At 44.0% G+C, this 20,131-nt stretch overlaps 1 protein-coding gene across 5 annotated transcripts in view; it reads left to right on the top strand.

Annotated features, from left to right (window-relative positions):
* Positions 1-20,131, top strand: part of NRG1 (neuregulin 1) — a 455,801-nt gene that overhangs the window by 270,723 nt on the left and 164,947 nt on the right. Inside the window, exon 1 of one of the 5 annotated variants that reach the window (XM_054055243.1) lies at positions 5,229-5,427. The exons of 2 other annotated variants lie outside the window; for them this stretch is intronic. In XM_054055243.1, the coding sequence (XP_053911218.1) occupies positions 5,286-5,427 (142 nt within the window). In that variant the 5' untranslated portion in view covers positions 5,229-5,285. Of the gene's footprint in view, positions 1-5,228; positions 5,428-20,131 lie in introns of those variants that run through there. 2 more of the 5 variants (XM_054055244.1, XM_054055242.1) reach the window with 2 other exon arrangements.

Raw genomic sequence — 20,131 nt, 5'->3', positions numbered from 1 at the left:
ACAAAGGGGAGCTGTTTTTTCATAGGGCCTGAGAGGCAAAACCAGCATGAAGTAGAGCCTATGAGAACCCATCAGACTAGCCAAGTGATTTTATCAGGAACACCTGTATAATAATGCACCTTGGTTAACTGCATCCTGCTGGGAGCATCTTTTTTTCGCTCTTGCAGTAGGGCAGATACTCAGGCTGGCACCTGTGCTTTCTGTCAGTTGCCTCACTGCAGGACAGGACAGCTTGTTGTTGCAGAGGAGGTGCGGTCACAGGGAAGCAGAGGAGCAAGAACTCCACTGCTTTCATAGTGGAGAAGACTACACAAGATACAGACATACCTGTGCAACTTAAAGGCTCAGAGACAGAAACAGCTTTACCAAACCCACCTGACAGAGCACAGTTTGATACCACTGACCATATAGCTGCAGTCTTGGGTGGGGTCGGGACAAACATGCCTTCTTAGATGTGTCACCATAGAGAGAAGGAATGTGTGCTGGTTGTGATGAGGCAGAGACTAAGCCTGGATTTACACCAAGAGTGTGACAGTCTAATTTGGAAGGCCTGTTTCTCCACTGTGAATGTACAGTGATGATGGGGATTGTCACGCTTGGCCGCTAAAGTCTTGTCCACAGTGAGGAAAATCAGTCTGGATCCAAAATAGATGTTAATTTAATGTGAATTTGTTAATCCACATTAAAGCTCTAGTCTGGCATTTTTAATCAAAGGTGCTTTTAATTATATTAGAACTTAATTTCAGATTTTTTTTAGTCTTGTATGAGCATATCTACCCACAAATCAAATTAAGTTTCAATACACACTAAAAAAAATAATTTGGATTCATTTCCTTAAGAGCACACACTGGCCAGTGGAGTCACATTGGTGAAGTGGAAGGACTATCAGTACTGCCAGTGCTGGAGGAGTTTGAATTTGAACAGGAGCTGCCAAAATTATTCCTCTTAATAGATATTCACCTTGTATGCCTTTTCACTCAGTTTATTTTCAGAGGCCATATCCTTGGTCATAGCTAGTGATGCGTAGCAGTGGATTCTGTGGAAACTTTGGCCTGTTATGTTTTGGAGGAAGATAAAGCTTATGCCTATTAACTACACAAAAATATTTTTTCATTCATCCCACACCAAACCATATCAATATCTTGCAAACCAATGGGGCTAGCAGTTGTGACTACATGATCTAATAAGTTCTGAAACAGTAAATGTCAATGTATCCATTTATCTTGTGACAATGTCTTGAACTTTCAGAATCGAGTCCTTAAAAATTGTTGGTAAATCGGAGGCTATTAGGTCTTGTTTGTAACATATATATACAGACACATGTACAAACAACTCTGAAATGTGCCATTTCCTGAAAAGAGACGTTAATGGGACGTCATCACCTGTCACAACTGCTGCTGTTGCCAAGACACTGGTCTGTCAGCTCGACCTTTAAACCACTGTTAAGACACTTCTGTGTAATCAAGATCTGCATCTTCAAAATGTCAGTAGAACAAAAGCTACTGTTGTCTTGACTCAGCTGAGTAGATGTCAAAGACTTGGTTCTCAGCTGCTGACAAAATTTCAAGTCCAATTTAAGACACAACTATGTTTTTTTCACAGTTATGCTTAGAATAAGTCTTTACCATTTAATTCTGTTTATGCTGGTGTTTCTTATTCTTTTCTTGCCACCAATGGAGTAGCAACAAGCAGTTTTGATGTTTATGGTGTTTATCTTTCCATTTGTCTTCATAGATTTTAAAGGAACACTAAATGGAGAAAAAGATAAATTGGCAGTCCACAGTTTAAAAGAAGAGTAAGAATAGGGTTAAACTATGAACTTTATTAATCCAGGAACTGACTTGGTTAAAGAAGTACATTTTCTGTAAAATAAAAGCCCTTAAAACACTTTATACTCTCTTGGTAAGGCATTGGAGTCTCTAACTAGTTGTAATTAAGCCCTTCCTCTGTGGCTAGTGTATTTGTAAAAGTGAACGTAGAAGCCAAAGGAAATCAGATTGTTGAAATTTTATTCAACTGTTTGTTACTCTGGATCACTCTTTATTTATTTTTGTTTACTGATCTGTCTCTTTTGCCCTCTGTTGCATTTCACAGAGATGTTTATATGAGCAAAAAATTAGACTTAGTGGAGTTCTGCATTCACTTTGTGTAATGTAAATAAGTGCATAAAGTGTAGAGGTTCAGACCAACCAGACTACCACCAGCTAGATGAGCTTGGGCATAGGCAGGGCTTAATTTTTATACTGAAGAGGTTGGCATAGATAGAGCAAGGAGATGAATGAGTAGAAACTCCATATACAGTCACTGTCTATGTGGTGGTCACAAGCGGATAGCTCTCTTCTACCTGTCCTATGATGAAGTGATGCACACATAAGTTTGACTTCTGTTCTCCAAATAGCTGTGCCATTTTTATGAGATTGTGCAGCGTGTAAGCTATGGTTCCCACTCCACTGAAATGATGTAAACTGTTGCATTTCTCCATAGCAAAAAGTATTAAGTGTCTTTTGGATGCGGGAGCTGAGCTTTGCATCAGTAGATTGGACTGTGCTGTAGCAGCTCAAAAGATTGTTGTACATTGTGCATTTTCTGACCGATCTCTGCCAAGCCCACTTGCTACCATAGAACTGCAACTGTGGGTGAAGGGGGAACAGCTGTTTTAACATGGTGTTAAATCAGCTGTTATACAGTTTGTTGAAGTCCCTCACAGCTGGTGACAGCAAGGATGGGGAGTCTTACATACTGTAAGTGATACCTGCTTCTTTCTCATCAGTATATACAAGAGTAAATTACACCCCCTTCTGCTGCAGATCTATGACACATTGTCTAAAATGAATGATAGACTTCTTTCTGGGAATAATAGGGTTGTTTCTGGGGCAGATTTCTGGTATGTTTTCTCAAGGAAATTCCCATTTCTAACACACAAGTTGCCAGAAAGCCAGGAATCGTTTTTAGGCTTTCATTCTGAACGCATCCTCAGGCTCCTGATGCCTTCTCACAGTATCACACTCTCAAGAAGGAAGAGTCTGGTGGAGATCCATCCTGTGTCCTGCTCAAGGTGCCTCAATGCTGATAACCCCCTGGAGTGACCGTCTAGTACTGATGAACACAGTGTGAAGGTAATGTTTACCTTGAGCATTTCGATTTTGCAGAGTATAGGAGACCACATCATACTGAAATTGTTTAAAAGTACACTTTGTTACCCAACACAGCCCCTTCCTTACATTTTGCCGGAGTAGCCTCCCTCCTTGCTGAGTAGTGACCCCTTAAGGAAAAAACGAGTTACTGCCGCTAGTAATACCTCCCCACAACCAGCTGTTCTTCCGTGAAATCCGCTTTCTCTCCCCGCCCTTCTTGGGGCTTATTCCCTCATTTTAGGTCGAGCAGATTTGAGAAAGGCTGTCATAACGCTGTGTACCAAGAAATCTCAAATGGTGGTCAAATACATCGTGCAGCAGGCATTTTCTGTAGCTCTTTGTGGCAAGGATTGTACCTACGTCTTTTATTTTGTTTACCATGGTTTGATTTGTTCACTGATGCTGTACTGCCAGGTGACTTAGGAAGTCTATATTTTTTTTTTTTTTTTTCACCTTACTGCTTTCCAGTCAGTGTTGTTCACTACTCTTATTTTACCACAGAGGCAGAACTTAGATGAGGACTGTTCTTTTTCGGTTTGCTTTAAAGTCTAAATGCAGAAAATACAGTAGTACTAGTTAACCTCTGTTTTCTTCAAAAGCTTCTTGCTCCAGGAGAGGATCTTGAAAAAATTCAACCCTAAAATGTAGCCTTAAAACTTTGAGCCACAAAAGATGAGGAACTCGGTATACGTTGTGTTTGGAGTGCTTTGTCTTGAGTCTGACTCAGAAAGACTTTTTTGAATATTCTTAGTCAAACAATAGATAAAAACAATTCCATAGCATCTTTTTGCATGGTGATAATTTTAAAGGTTTTTGCAGCCCAAGGGGCATGCAGAATAGCGTTCTCAAGAAAAGGAAGAATCACTAACAACTGCTAAGAAGTCATCCTAGTTTTAGTCTCTGATCGTATGTTGTTCCACATTGCATGACCTTTCCACGTATACAACAAAAACCTTCCATTGTGAGTTTTCAAGTAGATTGTGTTGGTCTTTTCTGTAACTTCTCAGAGTATTGTTTCCCACCCAATGGTGTTACGTGCATCTCATACGGGTAACGGTTATCTGCACCGGCAGGCAATATGGCTCACGTTAATTGAGTAACTACATAGAGAGATTCTTGATGGTGGAGTTCAGTTTGAGGGACTTAGACTTTTTACCAGTTTACTTAGACTTTTACCAGTTACTTGGAAGCTGTCTTGGGTATGGCTTTCACCTGCGAGCTACAGTAAGGCCCTACCTGACCAAACCTCATCTGTGAGAACTGGTGGCTCTGAGATCATAGAATCATAGAATCATAGAATCATAGAATCATAGAATAGTTTGGGTTGGAAGGGACCGTAAAGATCATCTAGTTCCAGCCCCCTGCCATGGGCAGGGACACATCCCACTGGATCAGGCTGCCCAAGGTCCCATCCAACCTGCCCTTGGACACCTCCAGGGACGGGGCAGCCACAGCTTTCCTGGGCAACCTGTGTCACTGCCTCACCACTCTCATGGTGAAGAAATTCTTCCTAATGTCTAGTCTAAATCAGCCCCTTTAAAAGGATGCAAAAGCGGGAATCAACGCTGAGAATATCGCCTGTAAACCTCGGGGGCAGAATCCCCTGGCCAAGTACCAGGTGCGAGAGCGCTCGCTTTGCAAATTCCCCATCCCTCGGGCCGGGGGAGGGGTGAAACCCCGCAGGAAACCACGGCTTAAGCAGGTGCGTGAGAGTGGGAGCGCGCAAGCACGCCGCGGAGCCGCGCCCGCCTTTCGCTCTCCTCCGTGGCCGCAGGGCGACCCGCACCGGGGACACCCGCTCTCCGCCGATCCAGCAACACCCGAACCCGTCCTGCCCTCCGCAGCTCCGCCCCCGCCGCGGTGCCTGCGCCCTCCCCGGGGCCGTGCGGGCTGCTCCGAGGAGGAGCGCACGGTGCCCGGGGCGGGCACTGGCGAGGCGTGTGCCCAGGGGGTGTGGATGGGGGCTGGAGATTAGTAGTAGTGTTATTAGGAAAGAAAGAGAAAAGGAGGGGGGGGTGTGAAAGGAGGAGGTGGTAGAGGAGGAGGAGGGTGAAGGGAAAAAAAAAACCACAACAAACCGCCCGGAGAGGAGTTTCCAAAAACTTCCAAGGAACTCGCTGCTCCTAGTCCCATCTGCGGCGGGCGAGAGCGATGCTGGAGCCTCGGGCAGGAACGGCGGCGAGCGCGGCGATGGCTGAGAAGAAACGAGACGGCAGGAAGGGGAGGAAGGGCAAGGGGCCCGGCAAGAAGCCCGCTCCGCCGGCGGAGGGCGAGGCGCCGGGGTCCCCCACAGGTAAGCCCGCCGGCAGGTGCGGGGCCGCCGCGCTCTGCCCGCAGCCCCTCGGCTGTGCGACTGCGGGGCGCCCGCCTCCCACCGGCCCCGAAACTCGGCAGCTCTCGGCCAGCTGTTACTGTCTTCTTTCTTTCCCCCCCTTCTTTCTTATTCCCACCCCCCACCCCCCCACCCCCGATTTTCTAGAGGGCGTGAGGCTCTCTCCCGTGTTACAAAACACGTTTTATGTCCTGTTCTTGCCCAGAAATCACGGTTGACAGATGGCAAACTTTAGTATTTTGTCTAAACTTGCAGGTATTTACTCAGGGGTGATCAGAGAGCATCTTGGGCTTGTTTAGCAGCACGTGTCATTTCTCTTGCACTGTTAAGCGCAAGGATTCTTGCTGGTGATACCCTCGTGCTTTGTAGGTGTCCACAGGACTCTGTGGATCGACCCAAAGGTAGGGTTGCAGCTGAGCTTGGTGCCTCACTTGTCGTGGTTAGTTGTTTCTGTCGGCCAAACGCCCCAATTGAGGCAACTAGTGCTGTACAAACACATATGAGCACATGATGCTTTTCCTAGAGAGCTCGTGTAATGCCACCTAGTTTATTAGAAAGCCTAGCGGTACACACAGATGCACTTAGCTTTTTGCAACAGCAGCCTGTAACTGGAGTTACTGTTAGTGTATCTGTTTCTTTGAATTCATTGTTGTTTGTGGGAAATGGTTGTAAAAGAGCAAAAAGATCAGGCAAAAGCCTGATCTGGGCTTTTTTTTTTCTTGTTTTTTTTTTTTTTTATTCAGACCAGCCAAATAGACCCAAAAGGGTAAAACTTTCTAAACATACCTACCTACATTAATTTTGCTTGGTGCATCATGGCCAACATGATGCTGTTCTAGACTTTAATCATCAGCACTCAAGCAGGATGTGTGTGATTCAGGAGCATTAGGTATCCCTTTGGGCTAATCATCTTTACAAATTAGCACTGCCCAATGCATCCTTCTCTTCTCTGTCTCTTGGAGGCATCACTCACTCAGCTTCTGCTCAGCAGTGGGTGTTAGTGAGTTTCAGGTACAGCAGGGTAGATATCCCTAGTTACCTAAGGTAGGGACAAACTCTCATTTTGATCTCCTTTCTCTCTCCCACACTCCATTGGATGTTTATAACACCACTTGCCATTACACTCTGCAAGCATTGTAAGCATCTCCTGTTAAAACTAACGTCCTCTTCGAACATTAAAACCACTGGCAAATTTATTTGTGACAGCTGGGCTGTTTGAAGTGTTTGGGGTTTCTTAATTTGTATTTTTCTGGTTGATATAGAAAACAGGACAGTGACGTGTTGGAGGAAAGCTCTGTCAACAAAACATGAAGTAGATACACATTTTCTGTCTCTGCATACCTCAGAATCCTGTAATGTTCCATCCCTTTCTTGCAGGAGAGCTGTCTTTTTCTTGCTCTTGCAGAGCAGGGGTGCTGCACTGGAGTAGCTGGGACAGGCTTAGGAACCAGCTCCGTGCAGGGTGCAGGAGACTGCACTTGCTTTGGGCTGGGCACTTGTGCCAGTCCTGGGGGAGCAGGAAAAGGAGCTGTGAACCAGAGGGGATAATTTTTTAGTAATTCAACCAAGTTGACTGTGGTAAGAATGGTCAAAGGCAGAACTTCTTGGGAGATGGTCTTCTTTCTCTCATGTGGGGAGCCAGAATAGCAGTCTGGAGGATCCAGGAAGGTATATATCACCTTAAGTTTAGGTATCTGTGTGTATTTAATTACCACTTCTGGTGCTGTGGTCTGATCTTGTCTGCCATGGTAAGGGATTTATCTGAAAATCTGAAAGGTGGAAAGCATAGACTGAGGTTCATCAAGGCAGGGTTCAGACCATGCCTGAATTCTAAGGCTTCACTAAGACTCCAGAGGGTTCATGTCTAAAATATGTCAGTGTTTGAACCAGAGAAAGACCATTTTCCTGGCAAATGTTTACCTCATCTCTCCAGAATGCCAGTATGTTTTTGTCGGTATGAAGGAGTACCGCCTTCATCCGTACCTGACATTACTAGTCAAAAGTTTCCTGTGTGGGCAAGATCTAAGCATTCTTCTATCTTACGTAATTAAAATCCCACTCCTTCCCAGATGAGTGTGTCAGGGTAATTCACATGTGTAGCTAATCCATATAGTGTTTGCAGGTACAGTATCCAATAAGAGAATGAAATACAGCTTAAGACACCACTGTATACTTGACTCGCAATCAAATAATGTCATGCTGGCAATATTACAGTCATAAATTTTATCTGATTCATTACTTTGGGATATTTTCTTTTAGAGGACACTTAGAACAAGAACTAATATTTTAGAAGAGGAGGAGCAGAAAGATTGGTTAATGTAAAATGTAGCACGAGAGCTGTTTTACATTTCATGCAATGGTCTTTCATTCTCTGTTCAAGCATACTAGAGCTTTAATTAATGACTGGGCTACACATGTTGATTAACAGAATTTACTAGGGATGATATGAAGGCCTTCTGAGTTTGGTGGGACCACTGTTTCTCCTTTTTTGCTAATGCAGTCTTGCAGTCATACCTGATAATCAGTTGCTGTGTGTAGGATGCGCACTCTGTAAGGTCATGAAACAGTTTTGCTTTTTAGTTATCTGTTTCCTTACATTTAATTACGTCAGGAATTGTGTTGTTCTCTGCTTTGTTCTCCTCTGTCAGTAGTTTGCATCTGTTCACAGTCTTCCATATGAAAAACCAACAGCTTGCAGCCGGTCACCAGTTTTAAGATCTGTGCACTAGCACAGAAGTCCTTAGCAGACTTTTGAGGTTTTTGTCTGATGCTGTGTTTTCTCATTGTAGCTTGTCTCAGCTTCATTTGCTTTTGACTGTTGAAGTGTATGACATATCCCTACAATATTGGGTCTGGAAGCATTGTCGTACTGGTAACTTGTCGCCAGGCTGAGAATCAGCTTCATTATTTGGAAAAAAAAAAAAAAAGAGCGTGAGAAAAAGTTTCTTTACTGTGTTCTGTATAACCTATATGGAACTCCGGAATTCCTGTTGGAGAAGAAAGGTAGAGAATTACTGAACAAAAACCAAAACCTGAGTAGGTTTGGCCTCCTCTGCTCAGCTGCACAGTGGTAATACAGAAAACACAGTGGTAATACAGAAAACACAGTGGTAACACAGAACATCTTTGTGTTTTCCATTGTCCAGGTGAAATCTGGACTCTTTTACAAAAGTTGGGGGAGGTCCACGTTGCTATGATTTCTTTTTCACTAAGATGATATAGAAGAACATTTCCCTCCCCGCGTTCAAGAGGTCTTGAACAAACTGGTATTCTCTGACTTGTCTCAAGTGCAGATTGATTGTATCCTCCTTCAGCAGGGCACTCTGGGCTGTAATAAATACAGGGGTGCAACATTGACGAGAGAGTATTACAAATGGATGGAAGCTTACAGCTTTTCTCTGGGTAATTTTCACTGGCCTGCTATACCAACTGAGCATCCAAACAAGCTGACCAAATCTGCCAGCAGGGCTTCCTAGGGCATCGCCAGTGCACTGAAAATGCATCCAGCATGTGCAGAGAAACCTAATGCAAGGAAGCTGAGGTTGTCAAGCAAGGTCTCCAGACCTTCCTTTCACAGAAGCATCGCTCCTCATACAGAATGCTGTTGTAGCAGGAGCAGGGAGGCTGGGGCAGGGCGTACTGTGTCAGCCCTTGGACCTTCTGTCAGCCCAGCGTTTAGTGTTGGGCCATGTGAGGTGGTGCTAAGTGAAGTTAGAGAAGAGAATCGGCCAGGAAAAATCCCTCTGCGAAAGAGCTGTGTTCTGGTAAATAATATGGTGAACCAGCACATCAGCTGCCCAGCCCCTTTGTCAAGTGTTTGCACACATTTCAGGGATGTGATTTTTCATGTGGTTTCTGTTTCTCAAAGAAGATGAGGGAGAGGCTGCTGGACTTGAAAGGACAAAGCATGAGGAGACACAAAGTATTTATGAGGAAAAACACTTTGATGGATGCAAAGACTGACAAAGTTGTCTGAACAGCAGACTCTGTGTGGGTCACTCTGTGGTGTCAGCCACTCTAGTTCAGTAGCAGAGGTAGGAAGAGCAGGGCTCTGTGGAAACCTGGTGCAGAAAGACAAAGTGGGTGGGGAAAGACAGAAGAATATCAAAGATGGGTCCCCATCATAATTTCAGCGAGGTGATCGCAACAGCATTGTTCTGAACACACCTGCACTTGCAAAGCCAAGAGAGTGGAGGCTGTGGTCATTGATATAGAAAATAGGTACCTCCTGGTGAGAAATTCAATTTAGACTTAAATAAGATGTCAGAGCTTTGAGACAACATAATAAAATAAACAGCAAGAAGTTCAGATGAGGTGCGTGTGACTGAGATCACCTTTGACTGCATCTTGGTAGCAGGCTTGGTCAGTGGAGGTAGAAATGGTTTCAATCATATTAAAGAACAAGTTGCAGGTCAGACTTGGCTAGGAATATTAGAACTCAGTCTGAGGCTTGCTACATGTAATTTGATACTCAATATTCATAAAGAGAGGTCAGAAGGCAGGTCAATATTTTAACATGAATTTAAGGCAAGAGTTTTGGAAAATGAGAGATGTGATTTCTGGTAAAACTCAGCCAGTTCTAGAGGAAACCCATTGCTTATAAGAAGCAACTTCTTCTGGTGTTCCCAGGCCAAAATATTTATGTGCTGCTGGTATGCCTGTACATTTTTCTGGTAGGAAAGTCTCTCCACCTGCGCTCAATGCCTGAATGCTCCAAACATTCCACACAATCTTCAGAGCAATTTTGAGAATGAATCCTTCAAAAAGCATGCGAGTGTGTTCATGTTTTGTGAATAAATGATATTAGTCACCATTCAAACTTTTTTGACTTAACACTACAAGTACTACTTGACCGTAGCCATAGGAACGCAAATAAAATTGTAAGGACATACCAGTACAGTTGCCCAGTAAGTACCGCATGTGCATAGAAAGACCTTCCCCCCGTGAAATAATTGCAGAAACTGTTCTGAAGTTTGTGCAAATATTGATAGCTGGCAAAGGCTGAACATAAATTTTATCTTGGGTATAGAAATGCCAAGATCTGCTAAGCTATGCAAGGATTTTAGAACATTAATCCCTGTCAAAGCTTGTGAACTCACACTTAACTCTGAGTTTGTCTGTTTGCAGTTTTGGGCTTCTCTTATTGGATTTTTGGAAAGGCATGAACTCAAAAAGAGAAGAAAAAAAGTTGACTCAAGTAGTTCAAATTAGCTGTCATTAATAAAACCAAAAAGATCCTATGTGGCTGCTTTTTCAGAAGACTTCAGCACTCACTATTTGCAGCAGCTTACGTCTCATCTCATCTACTGAATCAAAGTCAGTGGTATTTCAAGAAAACTCTTGGGGTGCTTAGTCCATAAAAAAAAAAAAATCTGAGAAAAAATACTGAGCATCTTTAGACAACAGATTCTACTTTAGGCATCTAAGTAGTAATTTATTGTTTTGAAAGTAAGGAGAGCTAAGTGCTGAACTGTGGAAAACTTTCTTCCAAGGCATCTCCCTTCCCCCATGTCCCTATTTTAATCTATCTTTAAGCATCTGATAGTCCTTTGAGGCAGGTACTTATAACCAAGAGCAAAACAGCAAAGAACAATTGTGTTGCAGGGTATCTCTGGAAATGCTATGAATTCTTACCAAATCAGTGTTTTGTTAACATTCCAAAAGTAACAAGAGTGAATGTGCCTTTAACAACACTGATAGTTTATCATGTTCCGTTATGATACAAGAAAACAAACCAAGTGTCAATATTTTGTGTGAGTCATTGTAACTGTACAAAGAAGTGCTTGAATGTGCCTGAAGTTTTTCAGTTAACCCTCAGCTGCCCCCTCAATTAAACAGAGTCCTGGGGTTGACGCGAGGAGGTCTCGTTCCAGCCTTGGAAGAAGATTCGCAGGGAAAGGCTTGCATGGGATGAGTTTGGTCGGGGCTGTGGCAGAGGCGCAGCGGGAAGAGGGTATGCGTCCCGACTGTAGTGCTGGTGGAAGGGCTGCTTTGAAAAAACAAATAGTGCGAAAAATCGAAATAGTAATGAAAGTCTGTAGGAGGAGTGGCGCTGCCGGGAGCGGCCGCGAGAGGGTGCGGCGGGAGCGCGCTGCGGGGACGGGAGAGGGAGCTCTCGGCTGCCGCCTTCTCCTCCTCGCACCCTGCCCGGGACCGGTGGGGTGGCAGCTGCCTGTTGCCTCAGGGCTGGCACTGACCCGTGTGGGTGACTAATGGGAATATTTTCCAGCTCTTTGGCTCCATGCGTGTTTTACCAGTACCGGAGGGTGATGCGAGGATGGGAACTTGGAAAGCAGCCCTCCGAACATGAGCAGCGCGGGGGGGACGGGGACACACACACACACACACACACACACAGACACACACTGTGCAGGTAAACTGGTGGAAAGCTATGAGTGAGAATTAGGTGCTGGCAAACATTCTGCTCTCATCTCATGCGATATAATAAGAACTTGTTCAATAAGAGGTCATACGGATGTTCATGAGCATACTTTTCTCTTTTCCTTCATTCTTTTCTTTCTTCCTTTCCTCCCACACTCCCTCCTTTGCTTCTTTCCTTTCTTCCTTCTTTTTCTCTCTCCCTTCTTGCTCCTTTCCGTACATCTGTCCTACTGCCCTTCATTTATTCTTCCCCCTCTGTCCTTTTCTTCCCCTACTCTTTTCTTTCTCCCTCCCCTCTTTTCTCCATCCTAGCTGCTTTGTCTCCCTCTTTATCCTCCTTTTTTCTCTTTCTCCTTTCCATCCATCTTTCCTTCTTCCTGTCCTTTCCATCTGCTCCATTTCTGTTAATGGAGAAAATACATTAAAAGGAAAATAAAGCAAAGTATTTTATTTAACATACTTTTGTCTGGAGCAACTGGTAGTATTTTCTTTGTGCACAGGATACTCCTTGTGTTTTGTTTTGCATTTCTGGTTGTGTAATTTTCAGTGGGAGCATTAGATTTGGGGAAAGATTGACCATTTTGTTCACTGTGGGCCATTTGACTCTCTTAACTCTATCAAGGAGTCCACAAGCTTCACAGGTCAGGGAGGAAGAGAGGATATTAATCTATTCGTGACAGTTCATCTGCAAGCCTTTCCTCATTCCCTCTGTGCATCTCTTTCTTAGTTTTTGTGAGCTGATGGTCCTTCCACCTCTGTAAGCAGGAGGAATCCAGGTCAGGCAGTGTGGGCTTGGTATTAACTTGGTCTCAGGTTGAGCCTTGCTCAATGCCTTTCTCCTACATTAACAGTTTTCATTTCACCGGAGTCAACCACATGCCACGTCCTACGGGTAATGGTTAATCTCTTTGAAGACAGTTACAGAAGCATGAATGCATATTCAAGATGACTAAACCGAGTCCTGGTAACATCCAGTTGCAGAGGTGATTGATAGAGGTTGCTCTCACTGCTGTTACTGCCACAAGAATTAAATTTTAAATCAAATAATGCAGGTCTCGGGGAGGTGTATGTGATATTTTAGGAGGATTGTTGGTCTCTACAGTGACGGACTCTTTAGTTTTTCTTTGGGGAAGTCCACTGGACTTTGTATGGAGAAAAAAGGAGCTGTTCTGTCAATGCTGTATTGCATACGAAAAAGTACTGAAAACTGCTCCGAGTTATTGCATTTTATTTGCAACAAATGCCACTAAATGAAACGGGGCCTGTCATTCTGTGACATTTCTGCACGTAGCCTTGAATTGCACCAAATAAACTGATACTGTTTGCATCATCATAGTCCTCTGGGATCTATCTGAAATCTCTATCCTTCAAATTCCCATATGTGGAACAAGCTCAATCTGACAGCATGCTCAAATTGCCTAGGAGCCTACAGTCTATGGCCATTCTAGAGACAGGAATAACATAAGAGTAACACAACCCTGTCGCTAGCCCTGTTTTTTGGTATGCAACAAAAGATACCTTTCCCTCTGTGAAAATTATTTTCCTGGAGAGCACTGTGCATTGTCGATATGTCTGTTTCAGAGGGGACAAAAAAATAGTTTTTTTTCAAGGAGCATACACATTGTTATTCCACTGGTCCTGTGTAGCCAGATCTGTTGAAGAAGCCATTTCCAGTGAGGATATGGGGATGAAGTGCATCAGGCAAGATGTCAGTTGTGCCACTGTGACAGACCTGCATATTCAGACAGTGTTACTGGTAGGATTTGAGAGACCCTCAAAGAGAAGTTGGCAGTAGAAAAATTTTCCAGCAGATTGATTCCAAGGGCAGCATGTCCTGTTGCAAGAACAGAAGAGAAGCTTCCCATGCAGAGCCTTGACCCTCTGGTGAGGGCAATATGACCTGTAAAAACTGTGTTTTGGGGTAGCCTCTGCCTCCTTCTTGATTCTGCCCTCTGCTGTACTTCTGCAGTTAACCATACTGGCTTTACAGCAGTGTCCTGATTATCTCAAGAAAAGTTACTTTTGTAGAAGTCAGATAGGCTTCTGAAAAGCAAACCTGAAAATAAGACATCTGCTACCTGGACCTGTTCTTAGAAAGGGTCGACTGGAAATGCAGAGGAATAAAGGGCACTCTGAAGAATATATCCTCTGGGAGCCCTAGAGTGTGGATGAAGCTGCCAGAGAATTGGTGGGGTTAGTTAAAAGGCACTGATTTTAAAAGTGAAGGCAATTATGGTGAAGGACTTGCCTGAGCGTGTGGAGGATTTCTGTCACTCAAAGCCTCTGAGGCAAGGATTAGGATCTTTTTTGAAAGATATTCTGTATCTCAACCAAAATCTATGGGATGAATGCGGAAGTTTCTGAATGAGTTTTTCCTATGTGTCAGGCCTCTATTTCAACCTTCTGAGCAAGTTATTCCCAGATTTACCATAGTAAGTTCCATCAGTCCCTGGCCTAATCTTTTTTTCTGTTGATACATTTTGATTTAAATATTATATGTTCTTAAATGTCATGCACGTGGTGTGTAAAGAGGTGCTGAGGATGTATAAAAGGTTAAGTGCCAATGCCAGAGGACAAAATGAACTGTGAGGAAAAGAAACAAACTTTCAATGGAAGTGAAACTGATGCTGAGCACACATTTTCCTGGCTGTGCGGAGTTCCAGCAAGGTCAGAAACTGGAAAACTGTTTCAGAGCAATGATCTGTGGCGGGAGGTAGTGAGGAGGCGTGGGAAGGATTTAAAATAATGTCAGAGAGGGGGATTTAAAATACGTAACTGTCATTTTAACTCAGGCCCACTCCTATGTTATTTGGCATTGCTGTGCCTTGATTATTTCTCACATCTCTGTGAGTGACAGTGTCTGTCATCCCATTCTGTCCTCACTCTTGGTGAAGGCCATGTAGGTAAGGAGCCTCTTTGTCGGGGTAGGGACCATCCTATCACAAGGTAATCAACACTCATCCTAGCTAGAAGGTCTCTCTTGAGGCTCATGTCTGTTCCACAAATGCCAGAACCCACTGGTCTCAGCTGCTGGTGTCCTTGCTCCCATCCCCAAAGTGCTGTCTGCCCTTATCACTTCTCCAGCTCACTTCTGCTTGGTAGAAACTATTGACAATAACCAGACTGCCTCCAGTTTCTACACACAGTGCATGAGGGCAACAAGTTCTTTGGCTGTAGTGGGTTGTACCTAACAGCAGGATGAGGGTAGTGCTTGGTGTTGAGGGCATGTCATCTTCACTGCTGTCCACAAGAAAGAGCAAGGGAGGCTTCCATGGCTTTCCCTCTAGTTGAATTTGTATGCAAGTGCCATAAGAGGTGAAGTAAAATGCCAGGTCTAGATAGCTCTTTTTCTGTCCAGAGTCTCTAGTTTGAGGTTTTTAGTGTTTTAGGTTTTGTTTGCCAAAAGGTCAGACTTTGCTCCTGTGCTGAGTGCTGGCTGCCACAGCGAGCTTGCCTGGCGGTAACTCCATGGTCCTGGCAAGACAGAAACATCATGTCAATGAGATGAAGTGGCAGATGCTTTTATCTGGGGATGCCAAACATCCAAGATGCTTATACCTGGAGATGCCAAACAGTAAATTTTCACCAAAAGCTCTCCTGTACCAAAAAGGCTGCTCATGCTCTGCTATCTCTGCCATGAAATGAAGTAACCCAGAAATTATTCAATTTATACCATCATTTAGTATGAAGTGCAGTTTCCCTTTCCAAAGTGCCAGAGGGGTTTATACATTGTGTGCTGTCCAGGGGCATCAGGAGAAGGATCTTGAGGCAGCCCACTGTCAGCATTACAGGGCCTGTAAAAAAACGAGACTACTTTGTAGGGCCCTGTGTGCAGTAAGAGGCAGAGAATGTACTGTGATGCTAATTTGCTTCAGTGTAGGCAGTTTGACCTAAATGTGTCCCAGGAGCCTACATGCACAAGATGGGGAAGAATAAAAGTTTCTGCTGGTGATATTGAGCCAGGTCCCCAGGGGAAGGAAAACTTTCATCACAGACCTGGAGCGGGGAGAGAGGCAGAGAAGAAGCCATGATCAAGACAAAGACCAAATGCTAGCTGTAGCAAAATCACCTGTGCTGCTGAGAGGGGACCTTAGCTTATAGACAGAATATCAGATCCAATCCCTCCTACCCATGACAGGCAGTTCTTGGATATATGTATCTGGGTATATGTACCGTGTCTATGTATATTCCAGCCCTGTGCACAGCTAGGCCCTGAAAGAAACCCCAACTTGCAGCTTATTTACAAACAAGCTGATGTGGCAGGAATGCACAAAACTCCTTGAACAGCACTGGGACTATTTGCAGACTTAAATTTGAGCACTTGCCTAAGCACTGTAGTAAATGGAACTAGCTGGAGCTAGTGAAGGTGAAGGTATCACGCCTACGTTAAGGTTTCATCTTCTCTCAGCCTGCATGCATATCCATGTATTTTAAACTGTAAGCAGGCCATTTTGGGTTTCCTTTGTCATGTCCCAAAGGAGCCAAGTGAAAATGCAACTAGTGATGCTGCAGGTTATTTACACTGAGAAAAACAAATGGGTTTCTGTCCTGCAAAAACAGTGTTTGGAAGAAATTGAAATTATGCACTGTATCATGTCTGCAGGCCTTTTGGAAGTGTTCTGGTATCTTTTTCTTCTTTACATAAGCAAAGTGGTAGCTATTTCTCCTTGTATTCTCATCTACTTATCTTTTGCAAAGAGAAGGCAAACTTTTTTTTCTTAGTGTCATGCTAAAGTAATACTAGTGCAAACATATGCATTCATGTGCACACACATTCACTGTGGTCCATCACAAGTGCAGCAGGAGAGGAATAAATTTTGAAGTGTTCAAGACCTTCTTGGAGTTATATTACATCAGAGAATTTCTTCACTGGGAAAGTGTCAGGAAAAGAAAAGCCTTCTTTTCTAGGCCATTTTAAACTCATGGTTCCATAAAAATGCTGGAGCTCCTGGAGCGACCTCCTTGGGGAGTGGTCCTGTGAAATGTGCCAACAGCTGGATAGCACAAGTTTAGAAAACACTGCTGTCCTTAAAGAACAGAACTGAATGCCACTGTGAGAAAGCAGTGAATTTTCCCAAATAACCCTTTTAATTCTGTATTGATGTGTTAGAGAGGGACAAATGCATATTCTTTTGGTAGTATTGGGAAGCAAGCTCTTCATGGAAAACCAGAGATTTCCCTACCATATCTCACAGTAGGGAAGTGTTGAAATGTCCAGAAATGTCCAGAATAGTGAGTTCGTTTTTTTTTTTTTTTTTTTCCCCAAACTGCAGTTGGTTAACAACACTCTTGGCAAATTAAAGAATACCAGGTGGCCTCGGGATAGCCTTGTTTCATGACACGTTTCATGATGTTTCTTGCTGTCAGCCTCATGGCAAAACCTAGTTCATTTTAGATCAATCCCAAAGAACCCAGACACAAAAAAGAACTATAAATGTTTTTGAAGCTGAGGGATAGGGAACAACTTCAGGTATTAAGAACTAGAGTTTGTTTGTAAGGCTGTTCCATTCCAAACCCACGGCGACTGCTGGCTTTATAACCAGGCAGTAGATTAGATAAAAAGTATAAGACAGGATTACCCTCACACTATTTGGACATGTGACCAGGATACTCATGGGTCCAGTACACTACCTGAGTGTTGCCATCTTTGCTTCAGCGGAAAGCCCTACCTCACCATTGCCAGGTCCCTCCCTGGAACCTCTTAAGGTTTCCCACCATCTCCACGCCCCAGCAGAGGAGTGAGAGGCAGTTTGTGCATCTGCTTCACACAACAAGGGCTCCGGAGTCTTTCAGCTGACCCAGTGGTACCTCCTTCCTCTGCAGCTTGCTGACCTGGAGGATTGCACCATGGCCCAGGGCATCAGAGCAACTGATTTATGGTTGCTTTTTCTCGGCTCTTTTTTCTGTCACCCACTATCAGCTGCAGCTGGAGATAGGATACTGGTCTAGATGAGCTTTTTGTCACACCACGATGATCATTTTTATGGGTGCTGAAGTGTTCTTGAGGATGGAGTGAAAAAAGGGCATGTCAGTCTGCTTGACAAGGGAAAATATTGGGTGTGGAGGATTTTTCAAGCAGGAGTGGGGGATATGCACTTGACCAGGAATGAATGTATCAGCATCGCACGGAGTCCTTCATTGAGCAGCTGCCCATTTCTTATGTTCTCAGTGCTCTGCTGCTGTCTTGGTTCCTGCTACATCTCTTTCCTGATCACCACCATCGGCATTTCTAACTGTCTTGCCTGGAGCATGCTGTATATAACATTTATAGGGAGGAATGTGGGGGTGGGAAGACCACATGAAGTCATAAATTTTTTGTGGAGTTGCAATTTGATCCAAAAAGTGAGTTACCAGGTGCTTCTTCAGAAAAGGATTGGGGGTTATATTTAAATAGCTCATTTAGTACGGCCTTTTACTTCAGAAGAGAATCAATTCCATTTATTCTCTAAATGTGCATTTGTTTTACCGTAGCATAATTCTAGGATGATGTTTAAATTGATCAGTAGATTGGACTTAACAAATTAAAGCAAAAAGACAATGCTATGTGTAATTTTTCATAGCACAGAGGATTTTACTAGGCTACTGAGTTCTTAAACTTTCGAAAGGCCATGCATTTCAGATGTTTATTTTCAGTATTTGGGCTAAATGTCCAGGGGAAATCAGAGGGCCCCAGCCCACAGTGCTGCTGTGTTGTTACACGTGAGGTTTTACAGGGATGGGGAGAAGTCAGCTTGGGACTATGTTCAAGAGGAAGGGGGAAATGATGGAAAAGCAGTGGGAAGGATGGGACTGGGATTTGTAGGGCTGGACATCAAGCAGTGGGTAATGAGTGAAGAGAGGTCCTTGGTGGAGAGCAAGAAAAGTGGAGAAGAGGGGTGACAGCAGAGAGCTTCAGAAGGACGACATGGCTGGAAGATGAAGGTGCAGGAGAGGGACAGGGTCACTTTTGGCTCAGTGGGACACTGGAGATGGAGAAAGGGGGAAAAATAAAATTATGATGAACCTGCAATGAGGGTGGGATGAGTGGGACAGAGAAGGAAGGTGGCCTTGTGAGGGAAAGCAAAAGGCTGGTGATGCAGATGGCAATGTACAGCCCTTCTTCCCTCGGGGTCAGCAGACAAAATGACTTCACTAGCCATCTTCATCATCTTTTCCCCGCCCACACAGCCACACTGTTTCCATGCAGTGACCATGGCAACCCAAGTTTTTGACTGCCTGCTCTACGATGGTAGTTGTAATGATAGCGGTAATGAGTATTGATGGAGGGGAGGGGAAGGGAAGGCAAGCATCTGCGGAGCAGGGGAAGTTGCCTGAGTACAGTAATCATGTTTGGCAGGTCAAGGGTGAACCATGGCCTGTGGGAGTTGTACAATGCCCAAGGCTAGCAAAGTGGTGTTATAATGAACCCCAGATGTTTCCGCTATTTACAATGTATACGTTATGTTTAAATCCTGAAAATGCATCCTAGGATCTGGTGGGTAGGGAAACAGTTATTTGCTGCTTGGAAATGACTTGCTGGTAATGTATCTGTTTCCCCTTGATATTAGCTGTTGCCTGTTTAAGAAATAAATCTTATAAGCAGAGACCCTCAAAGCAACTTCTTTGCCAAACCAGTGGTTCCATTCAGCTTCACGAGAAACAGCACTGTCCACCCTGAGAGTTTTTTGGGAGGGCGTAGCCTGGGCACGGCAGCCCTGGGAGCTGTGCAAGCATATTGTGTGCATTGGTGTGGGAGATGCATTGCTGTCAAGCACGGGAGGGCAGCCAGTCACAGATGTGCAGAAAGCACTGTTTAATTTCCCCAGACTAATTATTTTAAAGCTCGAAGCCAGAACCCTTGCGGTATGTCATGGGCCATGGCAGGACCGCAGCAACTTTGAACGAGTGTTTCAGAGGGGAGGGGATTTAGTTGATTATGCTTTTATGTTGAAACAATGGCTTGTCTAAAAGAGTAAATTAGTCAGCTAAACTGTGAATTTACAGCTCAGTGGTTGCTCTGTGCAAACTCTCCAGGTGATCAGTGCTACAGCTGTACCAGGCAAAGCACTTGAAACATTAACATTTAAAGTAAACGAGTTCAGCTGTGGGAAGCTATGGAGCAGACCTTCATTTTCAGAGATGAACCATTACGAGTGAATTGGAGTTGAGTCTGCTTTGGGAGTGAATTAAACTGAAACCATCCAAATTCAGAAAGGACACGTTCATGTTGATGTTTTATTTGATTTAATTAACAGAGGAAAGCTGCCCCATCTTTTGTGAATCCTGATGAACTCCTCATACATGT

The sequence above is a fragment of the Cuculus canorus genome, chromosome Z (genome assembly GCF_017976375.1).
Source record: "Cuculus canorus isolate bCucCan1 chromosome Z, bCucCan1.pri, whole genome shotgun sequence".
NCBI lineage: Eukaryota > Metazoa > Chordata > Aves > Cuculiformes > Cuculidae > Cuculus > Cuculus canorus.
Note: the sequence above shows the minus strand (reverse complement) of the source record. Positions and strands in the feature narration are given on the sequence as shown.